Here is an 18449-nt window from a genome sequence, read left to right on the forward strand (position 1 = left end):
GCAGCCGCTCTGTATCAGGGACTCTCCCTGTGGTTCAGGATAGTGCCCATGGCTACTCCTGGAATTTGAGAGCCATCACCCTACAAGGTGAGTGATTGCAAATTTTGGGTCATCATTCCTAAAGCTTAAGAATTCTTAGGTGGGCTGTGTAGTATAAATACCATTTAGCGTCTTGAGCCTGTTGATTATTTCCTTGATTTTGTTGGTCAGACTCTTAAAGAGTTTTGGTTAGAATAAAATTTAATTTGAGTTTATCACCTGCCTAATGTAATTTTTTTATAAGCCTCCATGACAGGTGCCTCCTGTCTAGGGACAGGTCTGAGGGGTGGGAGCCTGTCCTGGGCACAGCAGGGGATGGGGTCCTTCCTAGCATAGCCTGGGGCTGGCGTGGGGCCATGGGGAAAGATGGTGATGGGGAAAGGTGCTGGGAATGCCGCTGCCTCCCCCTCATTTCCTTCTGATTCCTGGTCTCTCCTAGGAGGTGGTGGGAGAGGGAGAAAGCGGCCACGCAGAGCAGGGTCAATCACCATGGAGGAGACCAACATAATAAATCTCTCTCTGAACTACATGGATTATGGATATGCAGATTCTCAGCCAGTTACAGAATACTGGTGCATAAAAGAGAATTACAGCGCATTGATAATTGTAGCTGGTTTTATCGGTGTTTCCCTGTGTGGACTTGTGGGGAATATGGTGGTCATATGGTTCCTGGGCTTCCAGATGAAGAAGAACCCCTTCACTGTCTATGTTCTTAACCTGTCCATTGCTGACTTCTCCCTGCTCCTGTTCATTTTGGTTATCCTTACATTACACATTGTTTCAACAGTCTATGTTACTTCCTTCTTTCAACATTATTTGGCATATTATATCCTGATGGTTCTGTTCCTGTTTTGCTATTATGCCAGCATGTACCTCCTGACAGCAATGAGCATAGAGAGGTGCGCCTCTGTTTTGTTCCCAATCTGGTACCGCTGTCATCGCCCAAAGCACCTGTCAGGCATCATGTGTGGGATACTCTGGGCTCTCGACGGACTTTTTGTTTCTTTGGCTGCTTTGAGCTGTAATGAGAAGTTGAATATAGATTGTGAACAACTATTGAAAGGTTTAAGCATCATGAATTTTCTCGTTTTCTGTTTATTCCCACTCCTTTCCAACCTTTCCCTGTTCATCAGACTCCGATGTGGCTCACAGAGACGACACCCCGGGAAACTCTATGTTGCCATCCTCCTGAGCGTGATCTTCATGTTCATCTTCGGGTTTCCTCCCACTGTGGTGATTTTCATTCATCTTACTTATAAAAATGTGTTTTGCCTTCATGTTTCTTACCTGCTGGCACCCTTGAACAGCAGCATCAACCCAGTCATTTACTTCTTGGTGGGGAGCTACCGGCAGCGCCGGTTCCACCACGGCTCTGTGAAAGTCGCCCTCCGCCGAGTGTTCGAAGAGAAAGCGACGAGTGAGGAGGAGAGCCGTGTGCCTGAGGACGCTGCAGTGGACACCACTGTCTAAGGCACTGCTGGCAAGGAGGCCTGGAGATGTGGAGCCTCGCAGGCAGCCAGAAGGAGATGGAGGCGTGGGGACACGTAGCACAGAGCCAGCGCTGCACTGCTCAGCTAGTGCCTGTGCCCGGGCTGTGTTCCCATTGCCATGACCCTCCTTGCTCTGGCCCCAGACAATAAACTCTGGCCCCTTTGCCCATCAGCTGATGAGTTCTGTGGTGTTTTGCGGGATCTCTTGCCTGGGGAAGGTCTGACACATTTGTACCTTGGGGAGCTCTGGCCATCTCTGCTGGCCGAGCAAGGCAGGGCTCTGCAAAATGGGTTGCAAAAATGGGCAAACCAAGGGGTTCTGGTTGGTGATGGGGGAAGTAGTGGTGTAGGGAATAAGGCATAGGGGAAAAGAGACTGTGAAAGAAAGAGAAAGACAGAAGGAAACAAGGAAAGAAAGAGAAAATGAGAGAATGAGAGAAAGAGAGAGAGATGCAGAGACAGAGAGAAAGGCAATCATAGAATCATAGAACCATAGGGTTGGACAGGACCTCTGGAGATCATCCCCTCCAACCCCCTGCCAGAGCAGGGTCACCCAGAGCAGGTGGCACAGGAACGCGTCCAGGCAGGTTTGAATGTCTCCAGAGACGGAGACTCCCCCACCTCTCTGGGCAGCCTGTGCCAGGGCTCTGCCACCCTCACAGCAAAGAAGTTCCTCCTCGTCTTGAGATGGAACTTCCTATGGTCAAGTTTGTGCCCGTTCCCCCTTGTCCTGTCCCTGGGCACCACTGAGAAGAGCCTGGCCCCATCCTCCTGACACCCCCCTTTCAGTATTTACAAGCCTTGATAAGGTCCCCCCTCAGTCGTCTTTTTTCCAGACTGAAGAGACCCAAATCCCTCAGCCTTTCTTCATCAGAGAGATGTTCCAGTCCCCTCAGCATCTTGGTAGCCCTTTGCTGTCCCCTCTCCAGCAGTTCCCTGTCCCTCTTGACCCGGGGAGCCCAGAGCTGGACACAGCGCTCCAGCTGTGCCCTCCCCAGGGCAGAGCAGAGGGGGAGGATGACCTCCCTCCACCTGCTGGCCACACTCTTCTTGATGCCCCCCAGGATGCCATTGGCCTTTTTGGCCACAAGGGCACACTGCTGGCTCGGGGCCATCCTGTTGTCCCCCAGGACTCCCAGGTCTCTTTCCTGGGATGAGCAAGAAAGGGAGAGAGAAAGCAAAAAAGCAAGAGAGAGAATGGGAAAGCAAAGGAAATCCGGAGACGAGTGAGCTGTCTGCACGGTGCTGATGGATGAGGTTGGGTGAGACAAGAATCAGAGGCAGCAGGTAAAGCCCTTGTGCTGTTGCAAGTCCACACCCTGGGGATTTCCCCATGTGGAGGGTCTCCTGGTCCAGCGCCAGGTACGCACAGCAAACACCAGAAGGCCCTCACATGGTGGGATGACACTGGGGAACGTCTGGAGGAGAGGAAGGGGTTGACGTGGCCAGCTCCTACTGACAAGATCGCCGTCCATGGGACACGTGAGGGGAAGCTGTCGCCGATGTGATGAGACTGTGAGGGGAGTCTCCTGACCACGGGATGTGATGTCTGGGTGAGGAGATCAAATCAAAGTTGGTTGCCCGGGCAGCCATCACCAGACGCTTCCTCCTGGCAAGCCTGCCTTTGCAGAACCTTGGTACTTGAAGTGGAAATTTGTCGCACTGTTTAATTCCAGGGTTAAATCATTCTGAGAAAAGCACGGGTTCGATAGCGCCGAGGGATTACGAGTGGCGTGTTCCCGGCGCTCACGCTCGTGCCAAGAATTTCACGCGAGGTGCTGCTTTCCGGCTCTGCTCCAGGGGAACACGGCTTTTTGCAACTGACTACGGCTGGATGGCGAGCCATTGTATTTTGGAGGTTGTCACCTCCCTGCTGGGGTCTCTCAGGGACTGGACAGGACAGTAAATGTCCCTGCAAGGGGGCAGGGAATCTGATCCAGCCCTGCTCCTATCAGTCCCTATAGGAAAACCAGGAGCGGATTTGAAGACATGTTTCACTTTCCAATATCTCCACAAAAGTTTTGTCCACAAAAGCATTCCCAAGGAGGCTTCAGCCTCTTTTGCCTGACTTCAGCCCAGGCTATGATACCCTGTCCTGCAAACTTGGAAGGGGAGGTGTCTCCAGAAAAGGCACCGATTTTGGCAAGGAACCATTTCAAGGTGATGCGTGACATAACAGCGTGCAACTCAGGACGTCTGGTGGCAAAGACCACCTCTCCGACGCCAGAGAAAAGCACAGCAGGCAAATACCAGCTGCAGAGGCTGAGACGGGAACCTGCTCTGGCACAGCTCACCAAACACTCGCCAAACACAGCTCCATGCCACGCCATGAAGCAAGACAGGGGATTATCATATCAGATGGTCTCGGCAAGTCAGAGACACTAATTCCTGTATTCTCTTGGCTCGCAGCAAAGATTTCATAGTAACTCCACTCACTGCACCTCTGGCTCCATGGCCAAAAAGAGCCTGAAATACGGAAATTAATATAACCAAATGTATGGGCCACTTAATTTTACTAGTAGAAGTAGAAATTAGGAGCATCGCAGTGCTCATCTGCCTGTGCAGGCTGACGGGGAGTGGGGTTATCCTTTGGTTCCCCAGCTTCAGCATCAAGAGGAAGACCTTTGTTGCCTCCATCCTGAACCTGGCCGAACTCTGGAGGAGCCGAGCAGCTCCTCTGCACAGCTTCCAGTGACTAACCGTACGCTCCAAAAGCCTGACTGTACTGCCCATTTTCTAGTTACCAACCTAAGGCGTCATTTTGTTACTGCTCCGACGTTAAACTTGGATTTCTTTTTTTTTTACTTTCCAGCATGGTAATTCTGACCCCAAAGTGTGTTTAATAAACAACAACCGGGTTTCACTGCAGAGCTTGTCACTGGTGACCAGAACAAGGCTGACTCCGTTCTGACAGAAAATCATGGAATCACAGAATGGTTAGAGTTGGGAGGGACCTTGAAGCCCACCCAGTGCCACCCCCTGCCCTGGGCAGGGACACCTCCCACCAGCCCAGGTTGCTCCAAGCCCTGTCCAACCTGGCCTTGAACCCCTCCAGGGATGGGGCAGCCACAGCTTCTCTGGGCAACCTGGGCCAGGGGCTCACCGCCCTCACAGTCAAGAATTTCTTCCTAGTATCTAATCTAAATCTCCCCTCTTGCAGTGGAAAACTGATCCTCCTCGTCCCACGGCTCCCCTCCCTGATCCAGAGTCCCTCCCCAGCTTTCCTGGAGCCCCTTGAGGGCCTGGAAGGGGCTGGAAGGTCTCCCCGGAGCCTTCTCTTCTCCAGGCTGAACCCCCCCAGCTCTCTCAGCCTGTCCTCCCAGCAGAGGGGCTCCAGCCCTCCCAGCATCTCCGGGGCCTCCTCTGGCCCCGCTCCAACACCTCCGTGTCCTTCTGCTGTTGGTGCCCCAGCGCTGGAGGCAGCACTGCAGGGGGGTCTCACAGAGCGGAGCAGAGGGGCAGAATCCGCCCGTGGCCCTGCTGCCCACGCTGCTGGGGATGCAGCTCGGGATGCGGGGGGCTTTCTGGGCTGCCAGCACACAGATGGCTCATTTCCTCTCATTCTAAAACCTCTGTCATGTTTATGAGGAGCACAGGTACCCTTAGAGCATGAGGCACCTCATCCTAAGGTAGGTGCCTGCAATAGTCGGGATGAGCCATCCGTTGGCAGTGCCACGAGCTCCTCATTCATTCTGGGAGGGACCTGTGCAGCAGACGACATCTCTCTGGGATGCCTGCAGTTAGCAGAGATGTGTCCCACTGTAAGAAGCCTCCAGTTGAGCCAAACCATGTCAGTGGAGCTGCCAACAAGTGCTGAAAGCCTTCCAGGGGTGATCCCAAGTGCACACCTACTTGCCCGGTATCAAAGCTGAACGTGAAGGCTCCACATGTTCTTCACACGGTTTGGCACCCACTGGAGATGGACACACAAAGCTTTGCCCAGCAATTGTCCTGCCCTGCTGTGCCAAGCTTTCTCATCCACCCACCCTTTGCTCTTAAACAAACACACCAGAAAAACCACTGGCAGGAGCTAAGAGCCTCCATGGCTCTGTTTTAATCATGCGCGGGATAGAGCAAGCTCACTGTTGAGACAGGAGAAGCTCAGACCTGTTGGATACAACAGATTCCAAGCAAAGGTTTCAAAACAAAAGGGTTTGATGGGTATTTTACCATGCTGCCAGCATCCACCTCAGGCAGGAGTTCCCATGCCACCCAGCACGGTTCCTTGTGTTGCAGCTAATTCCATTCATCTGCGGCCAGACCCGCACCAGAGTCATCTTCCTTGGCTCGCCCGGGCTCACGGGACACCTCCATCCCTGGAGCATCTTCTCTCAGGGAGCAGCCACAGAGGTTCAAACAGCTGCTTCCACTGTGTTTTCTCTGGGAGTTTCGCCTCTATTTTGGGGCTCTGTTAGGTCTTCAAAAGTCCTCTCGAAAGCAACCCTAACGGAGAGTGTGAACTTCTCTGCACAGCTCCCAGCCAAGAAGTAAATAACAGGGTTGATGGTGCTGTTCACGCAGGCCAACGGGAGAGAGGCGTTAAAGACAAACACAGAAAAATCAAACAGTCTTAGCAAGAGCCAGTAACAAAAATCAGCAGTGAAGAAGGGGAAGAAGACGACAGCCAGCAGGACCACAACACAGAGAGTCCTTGGGGGACATTGCCATGAGGAGCACAAGACCCTGGCAAGCAGGGTTAGACCAGACAACACCAGGGTCAGCACCGATAAGAGGTAGCTCAGGATGAAGACGCTGAGCGCCGCAGGGCAGAAGTAGAGGGTGAGGGTGAGGAGGAAGGAGAGGGCCCAGAGCAGGGCACACAGGAGCCCTGGGAAGCGCCAGGAGCGGTGGCAGGGGCAGCGGGATGGTGGGAGGAGGGACAGAGACGTGGCGGCACTGAAGGCCGTCTGGAGGTAGACGCTGGCGGTGAAAGAGAAGAGGATGGCCATGTTCAACAGAGTTGTCACATCCTGTGAGCCCAGCCTGTGACAAAGTTTCTCTGGGCCGTAAAATATCACAAGGGCAATGGCGATGGAGAGGAGGAAGGTGGAGTCGGCAACGGCCAGGTTGAGGACGTAGACGGTGATGGGGTTCCTGCGGACGTGGGAGCTGAGGAACCAGAGGACGGCCCCGTTCCCCACCAGCCCGCAGAGGCAGATGAGCAGCGTCACGGGAACTTTGCTCAAGTGACCAGCTTCACAGTCGCTCCAGTTGTAGTCACTGTCCTCCTGCCTCAGCAGCCTGTGAGGCCAGCTCCTGTTGTATGCTGTCCCACCGGGCTGGCTCCAGCAAGGCGGGCTGGTTCTTTCCACAGCGAGGAACATTATGAAACCTCTGCTGCTTCTCCTTCCCCCTCGCACAGCTGGAGGGACGAGATAAAACAGAGACACGTTAGCAACTCTGCTGTCCCGACACCAGGCTTTTCAGGTCTTTGCAGCCATGCAGAGCCCTAGCTTCCAGGTGGAGGAGCACAGAGGGAAACGAGGGAAAGGAGAGATGGAAGATAGGATGCAGGGAGACGGGCATGACGCGCCTGGCACAAGAGCACGTACAGACATGGAGAAGAAGAGAGGGAGATGCCTCCTTCCTGGCTTTGGACAGGACAGATCAGGAGGAGGGAAATAATAAGATGAAAGGATTGTCCTTGGAGATGTCAAAGAGTAAGTGGTTTTGGGGGTGAATCTGATTTCTAATATTATAGTTGATATTACTAAGCTGCTGGGTCCCTTCAGCGGGACACTCATTTCATTGTTCCCCTACCACCTTTCCCCACAATATTTGTAGGTCTTAATATCCAAGAGACCACTATTCTCCAATCAGATTTCGCTGCAAATTGACCAGCGAGGTTCAAAACCAACGAGGGGAGGCACTCATTAGGCTGGAAAAACAACAACAAACAACAACAACAACAACAAACAACAACAACAAAAGAAATCACCCGGAAAAGTCTGACCTTCTTTCCTCTGGCAGCCTGGAGAACGTGGCTGGAGCAGACGCGCTGCAGACTCACATCACCTCACGCTCGCCAGCTGCTGCCCCCATGATGGGATCTTCATGAGGTTTCCAGGAATTATCACTTGGAAAACTGGACGGAAGCCTGCCGTGGTGAGCCTGTGCAGCGTCCAGCATGGGATCTTTCTCCGGTCCTTTCACAAACCACTTTTCTCAGTGTTAGCCAAGCGGATCGTGTTCTCAAGGGCTCTTGCAAACAGGGAACTGTTTCACTGCGTTTGACAGTGTCAGGGTTCTGGTTATAATCTATTCTTGGCTTTGTACAGGAAATGACTAACAAAAATGAGTCGCAGGAACTGGACCTATGGGAAAAGCAGACTGTCTCCGTGTCAGGTTCCTCCTTCATTTCATTTTAAAGCAACACCAATCCCAAAATATTCATATTTTTGAACTGGTTGAACTTTTTTCCTGTCTTTCCAGGGGTGTACAGTTAGGACCCTGCCCTACAAGCCTGGTGTTGCTCCAAAACGTCTCTTTCCGATCCGGCTCTAGGTTTGCCCACTTGGATACCACGATTTCACAGTGGTATGTGATATTTGACACAGTTTCCAAGAGCATGTGTATTGAGGAGATGACTGAATAATATGTGTGTGTGACCCAGGGCACAGGCAGACGGCAGAGAGATGACGCAGGATTTCAGGAAAACCTTTTTTTCCTTAAGGAGAGGTGACTCAACGCTGCTCACTTGGCTTTGGACATCTTAAAGTTAAGGGTTTCATCCGAGTTGTCTTCTGCGCTCAGCCAGCAGCCTACAATGGCTTTCTTAGACAAGACCATGTAGTTTCTAGAGAGCTGAGGGCAGGTGAGATGGCTCCTACCCAGAAGGTGAAATGCAAGCAGCTCCTGTTGCAACTGGGATCAAGGGATGCTCCCGCTGGGAACTGGCACACGTGGGGACCCCAGGACCAAACCCACCTCATCTCTCCTTCGTTGACACTGTTCTTGTGCTCCCAGTCTCACATCCCCGCACAAAGCCAACCCGTTCCAGTGCGAACAGGTCATGATAAGGAAAGCATCAAGGTGCACCAGCGTAACGCCGCGCAACACGACGCTCGCTGCCCCCTCAACCCGTGGGCTCTGCAAAAGAGTTTCCCGGGTTTTCTCGGCTTCTGCTTTCATGGGCAACACCCTGAGCAATCTCACCTAAAATTTTGATTTCCAACACAAGATTTACAGCCATCAGTTATTTGTTTGTGTCGGGGTCAGGCTCCTATGGGTTCAAAGGAAGCCACATTCTGTAAATATTATGGCTCTGGTAGCAGTTGTTTCTGTGTGTCAGGAAAGTTAATAAAACCATCTGGCAGGCAGAGCTCGGCCTCCTCCAGCTATCGCCTGCGAGAGCCTTCCCAGCCTCTGCTGCTCTCTTCTCCAGGGTCTGCCCTGGACGTTTCCTCCATGGGCTTCTCCACCCGGTGCATAGAATTCCACTTTCCAGCAGCCGTCACCCTGTCCGTCTGTCTGTCTGTCTGTCCTCTGACCAGCCTGGCACGGTGCTGGTCCCAGCCAGCACTTCTTCGCCTGTCCCCTTCTTCCTCCCTGCTTAGACCCCCTTGGCAGGGTGAAGGTTTGGCTGCTGACTGGTGCTGCCAGCTCCATAGAGCTCTGGGTCCACCAACAGCAGAAGGACACGGAGGTGTTGGAGCGGGGCCAGAGGAGGCCCCGGAGATGCTGGGAGGGCTGGAGCCCCTCTGCTGGGAGGACAGGCTGAGAGAGCTGGGGGGGTTCAGCCTGGAGAAGAGAAGGCTCTGGGGAGACCTTCCAGCCCCTTCCAGGCCCTCAAGGGGCTCCAGGAAAGCTGGGGAGGGACTCTGGAGCAGGGAGGGGAGCCGTGGGACGAGGGGGAAGGGTTTTAAGCTGAAAGAGGGGAGATTTGGATGAGATCTGAGGAAGAATTCTTGACTTGGTGGTGAGCCCCTGGCCCAGGTTGCCCAGAGAAGCTGTGGCTGCCCCATCCCTGGAGGGGTTCAAGGCCAGGTTGGACGGGGCTTGGAGCAACCTGGGCTGGTGGGAGGTGTCCCTGCCCAGGGCAGGGGGTGGCACTGGATGATCTTTAAGGTTCCTCCCAACTGTAACCATTCTACAATCTATGATTCTATGATCAGCCAGACTGAGATGGGTTTCTTCTGTCAGACTGGGGCACAGGAGGACAGCAAGCCAGAAGGAGCTGAAAATGTCATTTCTGTCCCTCGCCATGATCTCCTCTGGTCTGAGGGCTTTTGAGGATCAAGGTAGTGAGTGCTCAGTGCTTTAGGATCAGGCACCAAGGTCCCAGAAGAGGGTAGAGGCAGGAAGAGGTGGGACATCTCCGTGCTGGCAAGCAGACAAGGTACAGATTGGGGCCCGGGAATGTGGCAGTGGTAACCCTGGAGAAAAAAAATGAAGCAGAACTTTCCGGAGCACATCATTTCATCAGTATAAACTAGCGGGCAGCCAGAGGGGGCTGCCACAACTGCAATGTTGAGAACAAGCAAGAGCACGCCACGGATGCAGCAAGGGAAGAAACTGCAATCACCGGTAAGTTAAATGAAAGACACTTTTATTAAAATAACTTAAAAATAAATTTGAGGCGGGAACCAGCCCTGCCCCTGGAAATCTCATCGAGTGTGGATGTGTCGTGGGGGACACACGACCATCCGCTGCTGGTCCTGCTCACTCAGCTGGGCAAGCGGGCTCCCATGGGTGCTGGCCCGGGGTGCAGAGGCAGGGCTGCCCCTCTCCAGGTGCCAGTCTGCAGCCACAGGGGTTTATTCAGCATTTCCCATCACAGGGGTCTCACCCACCTCTTGGAAATCTGCCCTGTCTTCAAAGACCCTCTGAAGTGCCACTTTGACGGATCCCCTGAACCTGGAATTTCCGTAGCTCCCAACCAGGACATAAATAACTGGGTTGATGCTGCTGTTGAGAGAGGCCAGCAACAGGCAGATCTCAAAGACAAAATTAATGTAGACAAAGAAGTTGAGGAAGATCTGGACACTGAGCGGGATGCCAAAGAGGACGAAGAAGAAGACAGCGAGGAAGATGGCAGTGTACAGCCTCGCCGGGTGGTGTTGCCAAGAGCTACGCTTAAGCTTGATGAAGAGGATCACATTGGAAAGAACCATCAAGGGAGTGAAAAAGCAGAAATTGAGGAAGCAGAAGGTTCCAAGAACCGTCCAGCAGTGTTGAGAGTGACCCAGGTCACACACAAAGTACACCAGGCCGGCAAGGACGCAGGCGAGCGTCCACAACAGGCTGCACATGACGGCTGACAGGAGCTTCGGGCGGTGGCATCGGCACCAGAAGGGCCAGAGGACACACACGCACCTCTCCACACTGATGGCCGTGAGGAGATAGAGGCTGGTGCTGTACGTGAGCAGAACCATGGAGTGAAATAACGGCAGCACCCGCAAAATCTCTGGCTGGAAGCAGCTGAGCATGGGCATATGATATATCACAAGGAAAGCCGATGTGCAGAGGAGGAAGCAGGTGTCGGCGACGGCCAGGTTCAGGAGGTAGGCGGTGAAGGGGTTCCTGCAGATGCGGAAGCTGAGGAGCCAGAGGATGGCCCCGTTCCCCACCAGCCCGCAGAGGCAGATGAGCAGCGTGATGCTACCGGTGATGACTTCAGGGATGTGTTCTGCAAAGCACTTGGTCCCATTGTGGCCATCCGCATAGACCATGCTCTCCGTAGGCGCTGGGGACACTGTACGCCAGTCAGGGATCGTGTTGTTGGGATGTCGGTCCATCTTCCTCCTTTCTCTCCTGGGCTCACCTGGGGAAGGGCAAGAGATGAAGGCAAAATTAGTGACTCTCGGGTCCCCAGTCCTGTGAATGGCCTTGGGTCATGCAGTCTTCCCCTCTCCTCCATGGGCTCCAACATCTGCAACCCGAGAGCGTAAGAGCCGAGCAGGGAAATAAAAAAAAAAACAAACAAAAAAAAAAAAAAAAAAACAAAAAACAAAAAAGGAGAGGAGAGGAGGGGAGGGGAGGGGAGGGGAGGGGAGGGAAAGGAAGGGAAGGGAAGGGAAGGGAAGGGAAGGGAAGGGAAGGGAAGGGAAGGGAAGGGAAGGGAAGGGAAGGGAAGGGAAGGGAAGGGAAATTAGGAAGGGAAATAGAAATAAGAAATAGGAATAGGAATAGAAATAGAAATAATAGAAATAGAAGGGAAAAGCTTAGGCCCCAGCTGGCAGGAGACGGACAGAGAGCTGGAAGAGGAGTGGAGGGAGAAGGAAAAGGCAGGCAGAGCCCTTTTCCCTTTAAGGACTGAGGAGGTGACTGTGGAGAATGGAAAGACGGAGGGAGAGCGGAGCAGCGTGCCCCAGGAGCAGGAGCAGAGACGAGCCCCAGACCCCTCTCACCAGGCACGGGGGGGTCCGGTGAGGGCAGAGTCCTTGCACAGCCTTGGTAACCCGGAGCTGCAAACTCCAGTCCTCTCCGCCAGATTTGCACATCAAACGTTACAAAGCTGCCACTCCGCAATTCTCTCAGACGAGTTCCGGCCACCAGGAAGAAGGTAACTCCATGATGAGGTTCCTCCAATGGTCCTGGCACCCTGTCTCTTCCTCAGCTCCAGGCCAAATGGGCCCTGGGACCACAGTTCCTGGGTTTCTGCTGAGGGGTGGGTGCCTGCGGGCGCGCGGACGTGCCAGGGCTTGGTCATCGCTTCCGAGAGTGGCGGAATCATCTTGCCCAAGAGTCACCCTCACAGGACAGCCGTTGCAGACCCATCTGCTGGTTGCTTCAAACATTTCCTGTTTGCCAACCCGCCGTCGGCCTGGGCATGAAACGATCATCTTCCTTCTCGCCTGCTTCTTCTGCGCCCGGCTGCAACATCCCCGAGATGTGTCCCCGTCCCCGTCTGTGGGAATGTCCACTCTTCACTGTCACACAGAAGCCACCAGCCTCCCCCCCATCAACCCTGGGGCAATGATGCTCAGCACAGTGCCCGCTGACTGTCACTTCCCTGCTTGCAAGAGCTGAGCTGGGCACCTCCATCACCCCCAGCCATGGGGAGGGAAGTGGGACGGTGTGACGCACCCGGCCACCACATCCCAGGGATGACACAGACCACTGGATGCCGGCGGGTGGGTGGCTGGTCCATGTCCCATCCTCACATCTCACTCTGATGAGGTCGCAGGACGCAGTGTGAGCCCTCGTCGGGGACTGTTGGTCCTGTTGAGCCTCCTCACACCACCAGCCCCATCCCTTTGCCCTGCTCCAGGCATCCTTTTGGGGCCAGGGAGATCTGTCCCACTTCCTCATCTGCTGAACTAGCAAATCTATATGAAGAGCTCAGAAGAAATCATCGGAGACACGCAGAGCAAGGGGAAGCAAATGCAAATGGCTGGGAGAGCTTCCCATCCAGCCCTTGGCTGCTGTCCTGCCTGCACCTCCATCCTAAATCCTGCCTGGCTGCAGGCAGAGGGGTGGAATGGTTTGGATGGGACCTTTAAAGGTCATCTAGTCCAACCCACCTGCAATGAGAAGGGACATCTTCAACAAGCCCAGGTTGCTCCAAGCCCCGTCCAACCTGCCCTTGAACCCCTCCAGGGATGGGGCAGCCACAGCTTCTCTGGGCAACCTGGGCCAGGGGCTCACCACCCTCACAGCAAACAATTTCTTCCCAATATCTCATCCAAATCTCCCCTCTTGCAGTGGAAAACCCTTCCCCCTCGTCCCACGGCTCCCCTCCCTGCTCCAGAGTCCCTCCCCAGCTTTCCTGGAGCCCCTTGAGGGACTGGAAGGGGCTGGAAGGTCTCCCCAGAGCCTTCTCTTCTCCAGGCTGAACCCCCCCAGCTCTCTCAGCCTGTCCTCCCAGCAGAGGGGCTCCAGCCCTCCCAGCATCTCCGGGGCCTCCTCTGGCCCCGCTCCAACAGCTCCGTGTCCTTCTCGTGCTGAGGCCTCCAGAGCTGGACACAGGACTCCAGGTGGGTTCTCCCCAGAGCGGAGCAGAGGGGCAGAATCCCCTCGCTGGATCTGCTGGCCACGCTTCTTTTGATGCAGCCCAGGATGCGATTGGCCTTCCGGGCTGCCAGCGCGCATCTTTGGCTCATGTCCAGCTTTTCATCCACCAGGACCCCCAAGGCCTTTTCTGCAGGGCTGCTCTGGTTGTGGTCTGGTTGTTGCCTGGTTGAACCCATACGTTTCCTTTGGGCTGGGTTTGACCGGGCAGCACGATGCTGTCGCCCCACCCCCAGCATCTCTTCTGTGCATCACCCCTTCCTTCCCAGGACCACCCTGGAAAAGACGTGATCAATTTCTCCCTGGAAGACTCCCTGATTTTCTTCGGATCCCCTTTTAGATCGCTATGATCCCAGGAAAAAAAAAAAACAACAAACAAACAAAAATAAATCCTCCCAAACCCCCTAAAATCAAAAAAAAAAAAGCAGAAAGCAGAGTTGGAGAGTCTTCAACCATCTCTGCCGTGTCCAGTTCCATCTGGACAAAACTCCGAACCGCAGGAACATGTGTGTGAACTGAAGTTAATTAATGGGCATTCCTCTGCCTGCAGCTCAGGCGGCGCCGTCGGGGAGGGCTGGAGCCGAGGCAACTCCTTTCCCAGCAGGAACATCGTCTTCCAACCCAGCCAGCAGCCACCGAGATCCCCTGAAAGGATGAGAAATTAGAATAGAACTATCAAAAATTCTAAGAGGGTGGTAATAAAACTATGTGATCAGTTAGAAAGGGCAATCCTTTCACTCAGGATTGTTTAAATAGCCTAAGAAAAACTCAAGTATCGCCGTGCGGAGCTTCCAAGTGTCCCGGTGAACAACGCCGCTGCCGAAGCTTGCAAAATAATTACGTCTGCCATCTCCGGCTCTCCCTGCTTTTGCCCCAGATGTCCTTCCAACCACAAGTCCTTTGGGTTTTGTTCCACGTTTGTTCCAAATTCCCCCCCGCACACACACACACACCCCCCCGGCACATTGCCAGCGTCCGCTCTGGCCAAGGACGAGTGGGCAGGGTGTCCCGGTCCCGTATCCTTCGGGAAGCCCCCACCCACTGGAGAAATGTGCTGGGCTGGCTGGGAACAGTCCCCTGCTGCAGGACCGGGGGACAATCCACCCTGTCTGCACCGCTGCAGGGCTTCTCCTCCAGCCCCGGCAAAAAAATCGACCCCAAAGTCGCTTTTTTCATGCTAAAGCAACGTTAGGATTAGCTAAAAAAAGGTCTAAGAGGCTGCATTAAATGCGATGCAGCTGCTCCGTCTCCCTCGTGCTCCCAAAGCTTCTGGTCGGTCGGATTTCCACGGCGCAGAGGGAAAACACAACCCTGAACTTTCTTAATCCATCCTCAGCCGGCGTGAAGCAGGGACGGCTCTGCAGAACGGCACCTCCCGGCTTCCGCGGCCCCAGGGTGTGCTTCACCCTCCATCCTCCTCCTCCCGGGAAGGCAGAGCCCGCGGGGAGCGGAGCCGGGCAGGGAGGACCCACGGCAGCCTCCGTAGGCGTGAGCGGCACGACGGCATCCCAAGGGCTCTCACCTCCCAGGCGTTTTTCTCCCTGAAGCTCGCCCAAACGCGGTTCTGCTTTCGTTTTGGCTATTTTTCTCCCCGAAATGTGTCCCCCCTGCCCTGCGGAGGCAGGAATTGTTGGGAGACGTGAGCGGCGCCGGCATCCCGGGGGGCTGAGCGAACCCTGGGGCGCTCCCCAAGTCCATTCGCAGCGAAGGAGAAAGAACCCATTCCAGCAAAAAGGCTGGAAAAGCTTTCGGTGCAGCCGAGGGGCGATGCCGCCTGCTTTAAGTCTCCGTTTTCTGCAGATAAAAAAAGAGACGTAGGGAAAAACCTCTACGTCAGCTGCAAAATCAGTCATTATGAGCCGTCTCTGCCGATGTCTGCTCTTGCAGGAGAGAAGATGCCGGCAGATACGAGAGCGATAAGAGTGATATAAGAGCAATAAGGAGTTTCTTGGACGACTTTTATTTTTACTAATAATATTTGGGATTTGCACGCACGGCGCAGCCTTGGTTGAAAAGAAACGGCACAAACCCGTAAGCCTTTGCACAGGGAGAAAAGGAAAAATCCCAATCCGCTCAGGCGCGAGAGAAGGGGGCCGTTCCCCCCAAGCTCGGGGGATGGGACGCTGGGGGCTAAGAATCGATTTGGATCGCGCAAAATTGTTGGTTTGTGGAAAGGATTGCGCCCTGAGGCGTAAAAGCGCGTTCGATGCGGTCGCGGGTCACGATATTCGCATTTAATTTTGCTCTTAACGTTGTAGAAGGCTCTCTAGAGTACGTGCCCTCCTGCGCTCGGCCGCCTTCCCGGCAAGACGCTGGTGGGAAGGAGAATTCCCCTTTTCCGAGGGAAGTGGCCATGGGGACAGTGTGGACCCCGGTGACCCCTCGCCGGAGCTGCCCCAGTTTGGGATGACTCATCCCGAGCAGCGAGCGGGGCTGAGGACACCCCGTCTGGAGGAGGAGGTGGCGTGAGTACAAGAGCAAACCGCTTTCTTCTTTTCCTTATAACAAAAAAAAAAACCCCACCCAAACTCCCCCCCCCCCAAAAAAAACCTCAAGAAGAGGAAGAGGGGGATGCGCGGTGCTACCGCCCGGGGCTCCTCCGCACGTGACTTGGGGAGTTTTTGACTTTTTTTGAAGTTGATTTAGCAAAATCCTGTCCTTTATGGTAAAAAAGACTCTGCGGAGAAAGGCGACGCAGCAACGATTCAGCCTAGAGCGGGTTTCTGCTTCGGATGCGCTTTATCAGGTAAACGAAGGGACGCAGCAGAAAAAAAAAATAAAACCAAAAGGAAGAAAACAGATTCCTACCATCCCCAGACTAATCATAGAATCACGGAACGGTTTGGGTTGGAAGGGACCTTGAAGCCCACCCAGTGCCACCCCCTGCCCTGGGCAGGGACACCTCCCACCAGCCCAGGCTGCTCCAAGCCCCGTCCAACCTGGCCTTGAACCCCTCCAGGGATGGGGCAGCCACAGCTTCTCCGGGCAACCTGGGCCAGGGGCTCACCACCCTCACAGCCAAGAATTTCTCCCTCAGATCTCATCCAAATCTCCCCTCTTGCAGTGGAAAACCCTTCCCCCTCGTCCCACGGCTCCCCTCCCTGCTCCAGAGTCCCTCCCCAGCTTTCCTGGAGCCCCTTGAGGGCCTGGAAGGGGCTGGAAGGTCTCCCCGGAGCCTTCTCTTCTCCAGGCTGAACCCCCCCAGCTCTCTCAGCCTGTCCTCCCAGCAGAGGGGCTCCAGCCCTCCCAGCATCTCCGGGGCCTCCTCTGGCCCCGCTCCAACACCTCCGTGTCCTTCTGCTGTTGGTGGCCCCCCAGCACTGCAAGGGGGGGTCACCCCAGAGGGGCAGAATCCCCCCTCCTCGTCCCGCTGGCCGTGTCGCCACCTACTTCACTAAACCTCAGTTGGAGAAAAAAAAAAAGGCCATTTCTTTATGAACTCCCGCGTACCGGTTTGAAAAGTTGCGGTGTATTTCTCTCTATTTCCCAGGTGAGCGGCTGGAAGAGCTGCGGGGCTGGGAGAGGGGCTGAGGTCGGCTCGGCTGGAGGCAATGAGTGGCCAGGGAATCCAAGGAATTGAGGGCTTCCACCCAGCTCCCGCAGGCCAGTATTGGGAAGCACGCCAGCGCGGCTCACAATGACTCAGAATGCTCTATTTAGCCTTAAAAACAAAGCAAACAAACAGACAAACTCCCCCCACACACACCCCTCGCAAAGACCTTTGAGGTCAGCACATGATAATTTCTTCGGGAACAAACATGGAACATCTAAGAAATCAGACGTATGTGCACACTGCGATGTGCTCAGACAGCTGGAGTCGTTCATTTTTGGGCGCTTAAGACACCTGAAGGACGAGCAGGAGGTTTCCTTCAGAAATCCTGGGGCGCCGCCGAGGAACTGTGCTACGGGCAGGGATGTGCCCGCTCCCAGGCTGTCCCCAGCCATCCCACCCCGAGCCCAAAGCCCAGGAACGCCACAGTCCAGATGCTCTTTCCCTTCTGCTTCTGCAAACTGGAAAACAGCCCCGTCAAAGGCTAATGGGGGTGGCTGTGAACACGAGCCGGCAACGTCCGCCGGCAGCCCAGAAACCCCCCCGCAGCCTGGGCTGCATCCCCAGCAGCGTGGGCAGGGGGGCGAGGGGGGGGGATTCTGCCCCTCTGCTCCGCTCTGGGAGACCCCCCTGCAGTGCTGCCTCCAGCGCTGGGGCACCAACAGCAGAAGGACACGGAGCTGTTGGAGCGGGGCCAGAGGAGGCCCCGGAGATGCTGGGAGGGCTGCAGCCCCTCTGCTGGGAGGACAGGCTGAGAGAGCTGGGGGGGTTCAGCCTGGAGAAGAGAAGGCTCCGGGGAGACCTTCCAGCCCCTTCCAGGCCCTCAAGGGGCTCCAGGAAAGCTGGGGAGGGACTCTGGATCAGGGAGGGGAGCCATGGGACGAGGGGGAAGGGTTTTCCACTGAAAGAGGGGAGATTTGGATGAGATCTGAGGGAGAAATTGTTTGCTGTGAGGGGGGTGAGCCCCTGGCCCAGGTTGCCCAGAGAAGCTGTGGCTGCCCCATCCCTGGAGGGGTTCAAGGCCAGGTTGGACGGGGCTTGGAGCAACCTGGGCTTGTTGAAGATGTCCCTTCTCATTGCAAGGGGGTTGGAACTAGGTGGTCTTTAAGTTCCCTTCCATCTCTAACCATTCTGTGATTCTATGATAAATCCGGTGGCTTTGGGAGGCGATTTTAAGCATTCACAGTACGTTTTAGAGCAACCAAAGGGCTGCTGCAGCAAAGAACGAGGTAGTCAGCTGGGCAACCATGAAAGAAGCCAAAAGTGCCTCCCACTTGCAAGCGCACCATGGCGCGGGAGAGGCGGGACACTCCTTGGGGCGGCGGATGCCTCCGGAGGGAGAAGCTCTGTCATTTTCATCATCGCAAGGAGGATGTTCATTGCGTAAAACACATTGGCTGTAACGTTGAGCCCTTTGC

The 18449-nt window shown here is 54.9% G+C and overlaps 3 protein-coding genes across 3 annotated transcripts; 1 reads left to right on the top strand and 2 right to left on the bottom strand.

Moving 5' to 3' along the window:
* Positions 1 to 14: 14 nt before the first annotated feature.
* LOC141741640 (proto-oncogene Mas-like) lies at positions 15 to 1509 on the top strand. The gene is made up of 2 exons (XM_074582490.1): positions 15 to 87; positions 479 to 1509. The coding sequence occupies exon 2, from the start codon at positions 529 to 531 to the stop codon at positions 1507 to 1509; it is 981 nt and encodes a 326-aa protein (XP_074438591.1). The 5' UTR covers positions 15 to 87; positions 479 to 528.
* A 4046-nt stretch (positions 1510 to 5555) lies between these two features.
* LOC141741641 (proto-oncogene Mas-like) lies at positions 5556 to 7757 on the bottom strand. The gene is made up of 2 exons (XM_074582491.1): positions 7483 to 7757; positions 5556 to 6891 (listed from the first exon to the last, which is right to left on the bottom strand). Exon 2 carries the CDS (start codon positions 6851 to 6853, stop codon positions 5882 to 5884), a length of 972 nt encoding a protein of 323 aa, XP_074438592.1. The 5' UTR covers positions 6854 to 6891; positions 7483 to 7757; the 3' UTR covers positions 5556 to 5881.
* A 2305-nt stretch (positions 7758 to 10062) lies between these two features.
* Positions 10063 to 17165, bottom strand: LOC141742898 (proto-oncogene Mas-like). The gene is made up of 3 exons (XM_074586434.1): positions 16932 to 17165; positions 11879 to 14126; positions 10063 to 11292 (listed from the first exon to the last, which is right to left on the bottom strand). The coding sequence occupies exon 3, from the start codon at positions 11264 to 11266 to the stop codon at positions 10286 to 10288; it is 981 nt and encodes a 326-aa protein (XP_074442535.1). The 5' UTR covers positions 11267 to 11292; positions 11879 to 14126; positions 16932 to 17165; the 3' UTR covers positions 10063 to 10285.
* Between the last annotated feature and the right edge of the window lie 1284 nt (positions 17166 to 18449).

The sequence above is a fragment of the Larus michahellis genome, chromosome 4, assembly GCF_964199755.1.
Source record: "Larus michahellis chromosome 4, bLarMic1.1, whole genome shotgun sequence".
Classification (NCBI taxonomy): domain Eukaryota; kingdom Metazoa; phylum Chordata; class Aves; order Charadriiformes; family Laridae; genus Larus; species Larus michahellis.

Coding starts and splice junctions, on each gene's coding strand:
- LOC141741640 (XM_074582490.1), top strand. CDS start 529: ATGGAGGAGACCAACATAATAAATCTCTCTCTGAACTACATGGATTAT.
- LOC141741641 (XM_074582491.1), bottom strand. CDS start 6,853: ATGTTCCTCGCTGTGGAAAGAACCAGCCCGCCTTGCTGGAGCCAGCCC.
- LOC141742898 (XM_074586434.1), bottom strand. CDS start 11,266: ATGGACCGACATCCCAACAACACGATCCCTGACTGGCGTACAGTGTCC.